At 46.1% G+C, this 13,900-nt stretch overlaps 1 protein-coding gene across 1 annotated transcript in view; it reads right to left on the bottom strand.

Moving 5' to 3' along the window:
• The window catches only part of LOC119461963 (cation-independent mannose-6-phosphate receptor-like), an 84,226-nt gene that overhangs the window by 26,486 nt on the left and 43,840 nt on the right, over positions 1–13,900 (bottom strand). Inside the window, 6 exon segments of the mRNA XM_049672416.1 lie at positions 1,518–1,644; positions 2,190–2,349; positions 5,987–6,038; positions 7,216–7,581; positions 8,154–8,373; positions 9,918–9,998. Coding sequence (XP_049528373.1) covers positions 1,518–1,644; positions 2,190–2,349; positions 5,987–6,038; positions 7,216–7,581; positions 8,154–8,373; positions 9,918–9,998 — 1,006 coding nt within the window.

The raw sequence follows: 13,900 nt of genomic DNA, 5'->3' as shown, positions 1-13,900 counted from the left end.
GGTTGTGGGGATGCGCAACTCTCATGCGTCCCCTGTAATCCGGCTTCACCACGTGGCTAAGTGCCGGCGGCGGTCGTGGTGGTTGCAGCGCATTGCGAGAGATGGTGCGAGTGTCGCGATGCTAACGCCACCGAACGGCAGGGTGACTTGGGAGAAAAAGGTCAAAGGCGCTTCCTCTTTTGGCTTGGGATCGGCGACCAACACGCACGAATGCTTCGCGGGACCGTCTCGCGAGGCTAAGAGCAGGACACCGGTATGGACGAACACGGATCGTTCCGAACGCGCCACCGTTCGTGTGACCGTACACGTGAATGACTAGGCGATGGTGTCACAGTGGGGCGAACATATTCGCTCGCTGTCGGGTCGCGGTGAGTCGGACTTCCTTGATTTGTCGCGTGCCCATGTGAACGTTCTATTGGTTGTACTAATTCGGCTAGTGTGCATTGGTGTATGAAAGGCGCAATAACTGCCCTTTTGATTGTTAGCACTACTGTGTTGTCGTTCCTTTGTCCCAAGAGCCCGTGTGAGACCCCACAAGGTAAATATGGTAGTCGCATTGCCATATGGTGCAGTGCTCCTTCTAAGCTGCTTCTCGAAAACTTGTTGGACAACTTGTCGGAAAAAACTGGTAAACTCAATGAGAAAAATATACACGGAAAAAAAAAGGCAATGAAAAATTTGTGGGAAAAAAAAAAGTATTTTCAGGCGCAAATAAAGACTAAAGAATGTAAGCTGAATATCTGGAAAGCAAACCAAAACCGTAGTTATGAATTATGGAATTGCCAATTATTTTGGTGGGGCAACAAGCCAGTAACTACAGATTGATAAACATAACAAAAGGAAATAAAATTGGAACAGATACCCTGCACTGTGGGAATCAAAGGACACAAAGCTGCTTCTAGATGGCTTCTATCACTATCAATAACAAGCCACTATTGGCTTCAAGGTGCATGTAGACTTGTAAATACTGGTGTGTGTAACGCATCCACACCCCTTGGAAGAAAATGGATCAAGTGCACCTCCCAATCAAGACGTTGACAAACGTTCTTTGGGTCATATAAACCAGCAACTCTACCCAAGTGATTCCCCTCCAAACTCCTCCGTGCTGACATGAAAGCTGTACATGCGTTACATCTCCAAACTTCACCTATGTGAGAGAGCCCCCGCTAGGTCTACTTCGCGAGACATTGACGCAAAACCCGAGAACTCAATGCAATACCGTAATGCAAACAAAACCGGAATGCGATAGCATTACCAGGATTGGCCACCCTCACATTTGAGTGCACTGCCTCCAGAATCGGCCCCACAAATCACAAAAACCCTTGGAAGAAGACAAATCATACACTGGTATCAGGATAAGCTTAAAGTCGGCACATTTCAGCACCCAGTTTCCTCAGTGGGAAATATGGCCACAAAACTAGAGGAGGTAAGCAAAGATAGCATTACCTTGGGAAGCATGGCGACTAAGTTATCAAAGCTTAGTTATCAAATGACACAGCAAAGCCACCCTAACTTACTTGTAAGTGGATGAACCACCGTGCAGTTGTCGTACACTGCATCTTCCGCCATGGGACAGGCGTAGGCAGTGCGCCACTGGAAGTAGTATGTGCACCTTTCTTCCCGAAGCAAGATTGGGTAACCAGCCTGAATAATTTGAGATACTTCTTAGGTGCATAGCATGACAATTATAATCGTCCAACAGGGCTTTATGACACTATGAAATGACACCGCAAAGACTAACTCTGCAAGACTGAAAACACAAAAAGCAAAACAGCCAGCAAGAAAGTCGTGTGTAAGAATGCACCTACAGAATTATTATTATATTTTATTTTTTTATTTGTTGCAATAGGGTTAGGTACTGGCTTTCCACTGAATTTACCACTCACCTTGGAGCAAAATAAGGTTAAAATGTAAATTTCACTGAAAACATAACATTGAAAAGATGCTGCGAAAATGCCTTTTATTGGCACTGCAACTTATTTGCATAAATACTGAATAAGTGAAATGTCATTGAAAACATTAAACGCATTACCGTAAAACCTCTGTAAACACGTAAACATTGTGTAAATAAAAGCAGCACTGCATGTCGACTTTCCACTAGTTCAGCAATCAGTGCGACTTCCTCAGTGCAACTTCTAGAGTAGCTCACAACCATTGTCAGGAAGGTAAATAAAGAGGCAGGTACCCACCTTAATGTTCTTGTCACACTCAAACTCAATCACCGTCTGCATACGGACTGGGGAGCTACGCGAGCTCCTTGTCTGGCAGATGTCACCTGATGTGTACTTAATCTTGACAATGCCATCCTCAAACACTGGAGGCAATTGAACCTGGCCAATGTTCTGGGTGCTGAAAATCAAGGACATGCCAATGGCATGGCTGTTACACAGCTGTATTTGAATCGTGCATATACGACTAAAGGATCAGCTAATCCTTTCTGGTCCAATGACTCCTGAGGAATTAATGTTTTATTGTGATAGTGTTAAAGGCCCCATGTTGCATAAAAACCGACGTCTGTGTCAGCGTCCCGTGAGCGAAAATTGCCATATCCTAAGCTTATAACCTAAGTCGCCAGAGCCGCAAATATCCACACTATAACCAAAAGAACAATTTTATGGCGATAGCAATTATATGGACACTCCAGGCACATCTCTGCTGTCGCTGTCGCCGAGGTTCGGTAGAAAGTCCAAGGGCAATAAATTCGTTGCCGTATGCTGTATGTGTGACTGAAAGCGTGCGAGGGTGAGCCCGCGATCACGGCTCGATCTCGCGCACACAAGGGAAGGAAGCGTACTGTCTTCCGCGACGCACAAGGCTCCGGGGGGAGGGGGTACTACTGCAGGCGACCCAGGCAGCCGCTGTATCTTGAAAGCCATCTGCAACAGGGGCACGGTCTGCTGTGCACTGCGTTTTCGTGGCTTAGTTCGCATTGATGTGAGACACAGCATGAAGGTCAATTCGCTCGTTGCTGCTGCCACGCTTTCTCACTATAGCGTTTTGACATCAAGTTTCCATGGTCATCGAGTGAGATGTATTCATCTTTGGTTGCGCGTGCATGACACGATGCTTGTTATGCACAGAGAGCTGCGGCAGCGGACATGCTTTTGCGCACTTCCACCATTGCGTCATTATGCCCACTCCGCGCGAGGAATGCTGGAATGCGTGGCTGGCGCGGCGCAGCGCGGCGCTGGAGTATATCAGAGTATATGTGCTGCTTGAGGGGAGCATTCGCCGTCTCGACTGACTGCCAACTTCCAGGCAGTATCCGTATACTGCAACCGGTATTTCATCACCCGCAACTACACTATAAGCGATACGCATGTACATAGAGTGCAATGAAAAAATTAACGGTAGTCTGAAAAGACCATATTATAACCGATCCTGCACTATAAGCGGTTACGTTATAAGTGGTTCACAGTAGCTGACGGATTTTTCAGACTCCGAAAATTTGGACTTAATGGATATTCCAGACTTCATAAATGCACCGTCAGGGTTCCCATAGAGCTAATGCATTTTCGTGACTGATTTTTCGGACGAATTTAGGTGCCAATGTTTGATTTTCCCGACTAAATCGCTCGTTCCGAGCCACGCTACCCAATCTTGGAGGCCGCCATGTTGAATGTTTGGTGGCTTGGCCAGACTTTGCTTCTGGTGGCCCGCTCTATGGCCTCCAAGATTGGGAGGCACTTGCTATCCTCCTGTCTGAGGCCATGCCCGCTCTTCCTTGGCCGAAAATACGCTCCAGGGGACGGCACTTCTTTTTTTTTTTTCGATCAGCACTATCGTCATAATCACTGAATGCGGCATTCATCTTTTTTGGTTGCTATTTTGCACGTGGTGTCCACAGAGCAGGTGCGTCTCGGAGACGACGTCGCATCTCTGCGCGTGCTTGTGCTGCTTCGCATTTCTGTGATCGACGCCACCTCCTGTGCCTTAGTGAGAGCCAAGTGCTGCGAAGAAACGTGGCTGGTTTCTTCAATCTCCGTGGGATCTTCACCAACTGAGAGCGCCAACGCGGTGACGCTCATCTCGACTGTATACAGAGACGACGTCACTCTTTCGCAAATCCAAGCAAATCTGATCGCTTCCAAGCAATGCCCTGTCCTCCAAGGCAGGGCATTATTAGGGATTTTTCTAAGCCACTCTAAGCGCAATAATTTTTGTCTTTGTAAACGAATTCTTGGCCTGTTCGATTTTTCGGACTATTTTTCGCTCCCCGCGAGGTCCGTAAAATTGGTCAACTACTGTATACTGTATATTCTATGCGGCAATAAAGTTCTATCACCAAAGTTGCTCATACCGAGAATGACAGCCCACAAACAAATGTCATGAAACAAAACACCGACAGCGCATGCCTTTCATGTTAAATCTTCAGACTAAAATATTAAAAGTGTGAAACAAACACGGGAACCTGAAAAAAATGATGTAATTTCTTTGGCGCAGTTGTGCACTATCTCCGGAATTGGCCCACGTAAGAGGTTGTGTTTCTACCAGAAAGCTCGCCTACGTGCATAGCGTTCGCTGCCAGTGTTTGCCAGTAATCAGTAAGGCGAAGCTTAAGCATCCCCCAAATTTTTGCAGAAAATTAGATATTGAGAAAAACAAACAACAAAACTATTTTCAGAAATGCGAGTGTCAACAATGCTCTACATAATTTGTCAACTTTGTGCTGCAGCAAAATATGCTTCCCCTAAAATTTCATGTTTGCGCTACATCACGCTGAGGTTAGGCCCCTGGGCTCTATTTTAGGAAGCTGCTCCTTAATGCATATAACCTGCCTTAGGTGACACAAAAGTGGCCTTCAAATAATATGTGGCCAAATTTTACACCATTACGATTGTGAATTGAGACGTCTGAAGATCCTTATACTGCCTACAATACACTGAGTTTATGGCAGGTCATAAGGAAAACCTTTGATTTGTAGCCAAAAACTCCAGTTGGAGCATTTTCTTTTTTTTCCCCATTACTTTTGTGATTCCGATGCATGTAATATAAATTTTTCAACTTCGTTTGAGAGGTGTGGACCAGAAAAGGTTAATGACACCGCACCTCGGCAACTGCGTACTACAGTTGGTGCCTGCCAACCAGAAATGTGAACAAGGAAGGGTCATCTATTGCACTCCACTAATCCCCTGCATGCTTGACGATGGTCAAGTGGAACAATTTCTGAAGGATTAGCAGTGTGCAATGGGCGAGAGCACCTTTACTCAACACACGTGGTTCCCATTCTACAACTGGCTGACAATCTGTAGCTTTCGCTGCATTGCACAAAGTTAGCTGGTGTTTAGGCTCTACAATGCAAAAAAATTCTGTTATCAATCTTGAATATGGTACTCGCTCACAGTCGCGTGATGCCCTCACTATATGAAGTTCCAGGGACTCGGTCATTGACTCGGGGTATAATGCCTCAAAGCAACACTGGCCTCATGATAGACACCGTAGTGGAGGACTAAAGATCGATTTGAACCCCACTACAATGTTTAATGCACTCCTAAATCTAAGTACTAACGACGTCAAATGAAACGCGAACAGTAGAGCGCGTGGCCAAAGCATGACTGAAGGTATAGTATCACCACTGACAGGAGCGCACATCCGGTTTGACAGCATTGCTCCCCCTATACTGTGACATTTTCGTTTCTGTTCTAGTTCTCTTATTAAGTGCAGAGTGGAAAGAAGAGAAAGTAAGACAGTGTATTGCGATCAGCGCTACCCGTGCAATGTTGAGGAGAAATGGGGACAGCAAAGATTGTGCTTCTTTTATCTCAACTGGTAGATCATTTTCAAAAAATTCGGTAGGAATCTATTGAAAGGCTTCGCACACTCCAGTGCGTTATCAGTTTTGAAGAAAAGGTTCTCCATAAGCCCCCTGCCCGAGGAAGCAGCCAAGTTGGACCAAAAAAATTATTCCCACTGCCTTAACTGGTGGCACTAATTCATAAAAAGACCTTGTCTGCCAGCAGTTTTACACATATTAGGGAAAACTTACACATGAGGTTTCAGAACTGCACAAGCACCAGCTGTTTTCACGCAGGCTGAACCTGAAATACAAAGATCAAACAATTTGTTTAATATACTATTACCACAGTACAGAGATAGGAAATAGGCTTCAAGATGGTTTCTAGATCTACAATACAAAGTGTTATTTGCTAGAAAATAATATTTGCCAAGTCTACAATATGGCACCTTATTTGCTAGAGAAGAATTCAACACAAAGTAAGACCAACAGGCAATTTGTTGCAGTGAAAAGAGATGGAATTTCTTGGGGCTTGAGACACCCTTGCAAAAGAGAAAGAACAAAGGTGAGGGTTATAAAAACAAGAACACTACTCACGGGCATAAGCTTGAAAAGCAAAATGGAACAAAATACGAAAGATGATGTGAGAATTATGCACCAAAGATGACAATGATAATGAACAACTAATTCACGACGTCTCATCCATGACGCTCACCAGACTTTCCTGACAAGGGCATAGCTGTAAAAAATTTCTTAAGAAATTGTGAAAACTGGCTAAAAACAAGTTATGAGGGGTGCTAACCAAAACGGATACATATAAATACTCATCATAACGAAGTAACTGCTGCAAGCTAGTTCTTCACACAATGTGCTACTGGTTTCACATTTTTGAATACATTAACAAATATATTATTAAAGCAACTAATGATAAACTAATGCTCAACTTCTATTATACCTTTGTATCAAGCACCACTTCTATGGTTATTAATACACTAAACACACTAATGTGACAAAACACAACAAATAGTTGCACTTGAATATTTCCAGTAATATGCTGTAAATTATACATATTGCAAGCGTCTTGATGTTGCCAAGGGCCTATGGTAAGACACGTCCAAGCATAACCTTGCATAGTCCCTATAGACTCTCTTAGAGACTTAAAGGGGGCATATCAGTATTAGGTAGCAAAATTATGAATAAAGATGGCATTCCAAGTATGTTTCTCTCTTAATAATAATGTCCACGACAATAGGGCTTTAAGACAAATTTTAACATCCTTCAGCATTTTATGCGACCTCCAGTAACATAATAGACCAAACACCAACTGAACACCAGAATTAAAAAATCTACCTCAGGCATGTCCCCATGACTTACTGCACATTTAAAGACAGTGCACTAGGATTTAGGCTTTCAGCGTGACAGGCTTCCAAATAACATGCCCAGATAAAACTATCACCCGCAACAGCTTAAATCATACACACCAGGGCCATAGACGACGCTGCGACACACGTTGATCACATACTTCGTCCCGTTGGCTGCTGTCACAATGTAGTTATTCCTGGGGTTTGACAGAGGCGACAAGTCGACCAGGCCTGCCTTGCCAAGCGAGACACTGCATTCACTCTTGATGATCGGTGGGCAGGCCAGCAGGGTGCGCCACTCAAATGTATACGTGCAATCTTCGGATTCCGACAGGAATTCGGGACCTTGCCAGCCCATTGTTGAGTGGTCACACACAAAAGTGATGACGGAGGTCCGGTTGAAGCTTCCTTTGCAGCCACCGGAACCTTGGGCATATGTCAGGGTCAGAAAGCCATTTCTGTACACCAGCGTGCTGTTGGGCTTCCCTGTAAACAAGCCATATGAGAAACAACTGGTACCAACAACATCACTACTAGAGATGTACTCAGTAGAATAAATAGGAGTGCCAGGTGTACATGATCCTTCTAATTAGCTGCATGATTTCAGCTCGAATTTTGCGCATAGGTAGCAGTTAGCAGTGGGCTAAGTTTGACATAACATTCACGGGCATTACTTGATTGTTATTAACAATATTAACAATAACATTGAAGTGTATGCTATCTGCAGTGAAGCTAGTCAGAGAATGTCGATTTCGCTGCGATGGGACAGTGATGCCAGCTGTCACTGCTTTGGAAAGGCACGTGAAAAGCGCGTTCCACCATAGCAGTGACAGGTGGCGCCACCAGCTGTCACTACTTTGGAAAGGGGCGTGAAGGGCGCGTTCCACCATAGCAATGACAGGTGGCTCCACCATTTCCATTGCAGCAAAATTGACATTCCTAAAGTGGCATCGCCATAGATGACCCACACTGTCTTTATTGTGAAGGAAACAGGTAACTAACACTCACAAATGTCATATCAAACTGCAACAGTGCTTTGGAGCAGTAGTATCACCTACCAGCGTCCACATTGAACTCTGCGTCAGCAGGCTTAGTCTGGCACACCGCAGCTCCTGTACATCCAGACTTCGCAGACTTCAAAGGCTGGCAGATGTTGATTAAGTATGTGAAGCCAGAAGCATGTACCTCGTAGTCAGCAGAGGTTTTTTTGAGCCCCGACATGTCGTAGACATATCCATAGCGTGGATCCTGCACCTGGCAGTCCGAACCTTTCGCCATCTGTAAAAAAAAAAATGCAGTGATGCAAGCAACAGCGACTTAGAACAAGAACTCAAGCCAAACCACTCAACCGGTGGCCGCAAGCCTTCGTTCTCGCTGCTGTATTTCGCTGCAGAACGTATCATACGAACACAGTTTGCCGCAATGCTGGGCGTTGCTGCCGAATAATCGTATCTTCCGGGAACGTTTGAGACATTCCTCTATGGGGTTATGTTTATTTTGTGCGATTGAAAACGTAGGAGCCGGGTAATTGTATTAAGCGGGAACGAATCAGCGAGGTTCTACTGTAGTTAGAGAATCAAGATTAAGGGAAGACAGTTTAGTAATTAAACGACAATGTGCTACACGATTGAATGCTTTAGAAAAATCGACATATATGCAGCATGTCTGTGTGTTACCATCCATATAGATCATGAGTGAATTCTAGTAGCTGGGTTTCACAAGACAAACCTTTCCTAAAACCATGCTGTTGGGGGAAAAAGTAACGGTTATTTTCTAAATGCTGGGCAATATTATATGCAATTATGTATTTTGCAAGGAATGCTAGTGAGGGATATGGGGCGGTAGTTATTTGCATCACTTTTGTTTCCAGATTTGAAGATAGGTACCACCTTGCCAATTTTACAATCATGTGGAAGTGTACCAGTGGATAATGATTGATTAAAGATATGGTAAAGGATTAAACTGCAGGTGATTATTGTTAGTTTGAGAATCTTAGTGTTGATTCCGTTAATACCAGAGCTTGTGGATACCTTTAAGTTTTTTTTATTAGGGATGCGATTCCTTCGACTGTTAATTGAATGCGGTTCATATACCTGTAAGTGACGTCAGTAATGGTAGGAATATTTGAGCAGTCTTCTTTTGTGAATATGAATGTGAAATATTTGTCCGGGACGGGCGCAGGGTACGTACACGCTTTTCTCACGTCCGCCGACACCTTTGTGACTAGGACTGAAGCTCGGGCACGGTGCCTTTGCCCGTGCGGGGAGCGGGTACTTTGTGCTGATCCTTTCCTGACGCTAAGCCGACGAGCGGTGCGTAGTGTTCGCGCGAGATCATACCACGCCGAGCCGCACTTGCCAATGACAAAGCCGAAGGAGATTGCCCGTGCTCTCGCGAGTTGACCCATTGGTTATCGCCAGAACAAGTAGCATAGCCGCCGGGACTTTTCCCAGCGGCGTGTCCCAGCTTGAGCCTGTGCTCTCGCAGCGATGTGCTATAGGCGCCTGTTTCTGTATTTTCGCCCTGGTGCGGGACCCCTTTGGTCCCCCACCACGCGGGCGATTGTGCAGTGCTGGTACCGATGGATTCAATAAACCGTTTCCGTTATCTCGGGGCATTACTGTGTTTTTGCGCGCGTCACTCGGTAGCCCCTTGCGGCCTGAGCTCGCACGCAGGGGTGCTGGAGGCGACGGCTGACGTGGCCCTGTGAGACACCAAGAACCCACAACTAATACTATTTCATCCTTTTTACTTTAAAGACAAAGTCAGTTTCATGAACAACAAAAGCCTTTCTCAGGATATGGAACAGAACAAGTACTCACTTTCAGTGGACAGGCAGCAGGTGTCTGGAAGTCGAACAGCATTTCGCAGTCCTCCGACTCTGCCACAAAACTGGGGCCAACCTGCGGCAAGCAAACATGCAAATTTGGAATGACAAAAGCAGAAAAGTTATGCATTGAACAAAGCTGGTAAATTGCTTATCAGAGGACTCAAGTAACTTGAATGTAAAGATGGAGTTGGTAGCTATCTAAAGCATTTCTAAGCTTTTGCATGAAGATTGTGAACATAGTTAATATGTGCAAGACAAACACTGGTCAAGAACCTAAGACAATGCCTCCAATGTTACTACAGCTAAACCTGGATATAACAAAATTTACAAATTCCCGAAAAACTTCGTTATAAAGAGGATTTCGTTATATGCAGGTTCGGCATGAAAATTCGAAAAGGAAACGCTTACCGTATTTACTCGATTCTAACGTGCCCTCGATTGTAACGCGCACCCTCTTTCCGTGACCAAAAGAGGAAAAAGAAATCCTTTACAGTACCGCGCACCTCATGCTTTCATACAGAAATATAACTATCGCTCAAGATTTGCTCTCAATACACTAAAGTTGCGATGAACAAAAAAGTCCGAGTTTCGCCTGAAAGGCGAAGCATCGATTGCGACAGCAAATTAGCAGACAGCTATACGAAGTAAGGATAGTAGTTTTATCAGCAGTATAAACTCATAAACATTCGCTGTGTAACTAAATTGGTGAGATCGAGCGACACAATGGTATCGTAGCATCACAAGGGTCACCTTGTGTCAGGTTAAAGTCAAGCGCAGAGACTTGCGCAGTAACCAAAGAGTGGCGCTGCCAGCGCGCTGAAAAAAAAAAAAAAAAGTTTTTTTTTCCTTTGGCAACATCAACTGGAAAAGGAGAGCCGCTGGCTTGGCGGGCTAGGCCAGGTGCAGCAAGCGGCGGGATCAGATTTGAATGAAGGGAGGGGGAGGAAGGTCACGCCCGCGGAGGCAATATCACCGGGTCGAAGGATGCAGGCCCGCTTCGCGCACGCTCGCATGCACGCACGACGCCGCCGCTTCGCATTCCGTCGCGGCGGAGAAGGTGTTTCCGGTTGCTGCTCGCGCAAAAATGACATCATTTGGGGCGAAATCTCTAGGTTGTCGGCGGGAAAAATTCGTTATTTCGATGGGGTCTCCAGCTGCCACTTCGTTATGTAGAGGTCTCAAATACATGTGCTTCTATGGAGTAACGGTGGGGAATAGAAAAACTTCGTTATATCCAGGAATTCATTATATGGAGGTTCGTTATAAGCAGGTTTTGTTTGACCTTAGCAGAAAGCTTCCTCAGCTTCTCTACGACTCTGCTAGTTGCATGCAATGTTACTTCCTGCACTTACTTGGCCCTCAGAGCCAGACTTCATAATGTGATGAAACAATATTGTTGCAAAGACTGCGCATGATCGTGTACATTTCATTTGTATTGCATCGATTCGGTCACAAATGCACAACATGCACTTTTCAGCACAAGTCTCACTCTTGCATCAGAATTTACTCGCCACAATGCTCATACCATTTCTTGGAACTGCTATAAACCTTGAATAAGCTAGAACCTTTAAGGGGGGGGGGGGGGTGATCACAGGTGAAATTCTTTATTTTCAGTAGTAGAGCAGTGAAATCTGGCATGCTTATAGAGAAGTGCACAGAATGGCTAATTACAAAGTTTCATTAAGCTATCTCCAGTAGTTCTGACATTATACATTTTTATTTGCATCATTGTTGTACCAAACTTGCAGAAAGCCTGGCCACAAAAAAACATGGTAGAAGCCCACAGTTGCTTTTATATTGTTACACACGAGGTGTTTAATGCAGAACCAGATGTATCTGGTTGGACGAGACATTTTGAGAGCAGTCCTGAGGCAGCTTGGCTAACGTTCTCCTCTTCCACCTGGTTATCTGCGCGGCATCTGTGGTTCGTCGCAAGAGCTCGTGACATTTCCCCGCTGGCAGACGAAGCCTGCCGGGCGAGTGAGTCATCTCGTGGATTGCAACGCCTCAGACGCGCGACGTGCGTCACTTCAGCCTTGGCCGAGTGTCGTCCACTACTCGCGAGACGCGCAATGCGATAGTTCACTTTGCTGAGGCGCTCCAGAATAACGTAGGGGCCGACGTAGTGGGCGAGAAACATCTGGCACAAGCCCTGCTTCCACAACGGTGTCGAGAGCCACACAAGGTCACCAGCAGCGAAGTAAACGTGGCGGTGATGCCCGTCATAGCGTATCTTGGACCGGTCCTGCGATGCCAGGGATGTTGGACCGGTCCTGCGATGCCAGCGCGACACATCCAGCGATGTGTTGCGCTTCTGCTCGACAGAGGATCTCATCAATTGATTTGTTGTCATGAGCGAAGTAGGGAAATATGGTGTCGAGGGTGTAGCGCGGCGGACGAGCATAAAGAAGGAAAAATGGTGAGTAACCAGTAGTCTCGTGTCTTGCGGTATTGGAGGCATAGGTAATGAAAGGCAAGATACTGTCCCAATTCTTGTGGGCTGAATAAACGTACATGGACAGCATGTTGGAAAGCATTCTGTTTGTGTGCTCGACCAGACCATTAGTTTGTGGATGGTAGGGCGCAGAATGACTGAAGCTACATGAACACAGAAGAAGGGTTTCTTCAACTACGTACGCGGTAAATTGTTGCCCCCGATCGCCGATTACTATGCGAGGAGGTCCATGTCGTAGTATAACGTGAGTCAGCAAGAGGATAGAAACTTCTGTAGCTGTGGCCGATGGCAACGCGGCGGTCTCACAATAGCGAGTAAGGTGATCTACGCATTTGATAACCCAACGATTGCCCTTGGAGGATCGCGAGAAAGGGCCCAGAAGATCTATACCAACTTGCTCAAAGGGGGTGCTAGAAGGGGGGACTGGTTGAAGCAGGCCTTGTGGCGCTTGTGGAGGACGCTTGTAGCGCTGGCATTGAGAGCAGCTGAGGACGTACCGTTCGATATCCTTCCGCATCTTAGGCCAGTAAAAACTTTCTTGAGCCCGGTAGAGCGTATGTGTGGAACCAAGATGACCGGAAGTTGGGTCATCGTGCATGGTGTATAACACTTGGGTGCGAAGGTTCTTGGGGACAACTAAAGGGTAGCGTGCACCGGTGGTCGAGTAGCTCTTATACAGCACGCCACCATCACGTAGACGAAAGCGACTGTCTGCAGGCGACTCCTGTGAAACGGCAAAGAGCGGTTGTAAGCTCTCGTCCTTGTGCTGCTCGGATATGACGGTACCCATATCCGTAAATTCTGGGGACCCAAAAGCGATGTATTGATCAAAGTTGTCCGCATCGCATTCAGTTGTTGGAAGTGGCATCCGAGAGAGACAATCAGCGTCAGCATGTCGCCGGCCACTTTTGTAGCAAATAACAAAATCCTATTCCTGTAGACTGAGGGCCCAGCGCGCTAGTCGTCCTGAAGGATCCCGCAGATTCACAAGGCAGCAAAGTGAATGATTATCTGTTACCACAGTGAAGGGGTGCCCGTAGAGATACGAACGAAACCGTTGCACTGCAAAGACGACCACCAAACACTTGTTCAGTCACTGTGTAGTTGCGCTCGGAGCGGCTCAAGGACCGGCTAGCGTACGAGATCACATGCTCGCTGCCGCCAATACGCTGAATTAGCGCAGCACCGATGCCTATGCCACTGGCATCGGTGCGAATCTCAGTTGGTGAATAAGGATCAAAGTGGCGAAGAATTGGCTGGGACGTCAACAGGAACTTCAGCTAGCGAAACGATGAGTCGCAATCTGCAGTCCACTCAAAGGGAACGCCTTTTTGGAGAAAGCATGTAAGGGAATGAGCTATGTCCGCAAACCTGGGAATGAATCGGCGAAAGTAGGAGCACAAGCCCAAGAAACTTCTTAACTGCTTGACAGAGTTAGGTACCTTAAATGCTTCTACGGCCACAGTCCTTTGTGGATCTGGTCGGATGCCTTCTTTAGCGACCAGATGTCCGAGCACAAG

The sequence above is a fragment of the Dermacentor silvarum genome, chromosome 8 (assembly GCF_013339745.2).
Source record: "Dermacentor silvarum isolate Dsil-2018 chromosome 8, BIME_Dsil_1.4, whole genome shotgun sequence".
NCBI classification, from domain to species: Eukaryota; Metazoa; Arthropoda; class Arachnida; order Ixodida; family Ixodidae; genus Dermacentor; species Dermacentor silvarum.
The sequence above is the reverse complement of the archived record's forward strand: the minus strand, read 5'-3'. Positions and strand labels throughout refer to the sequence as shown.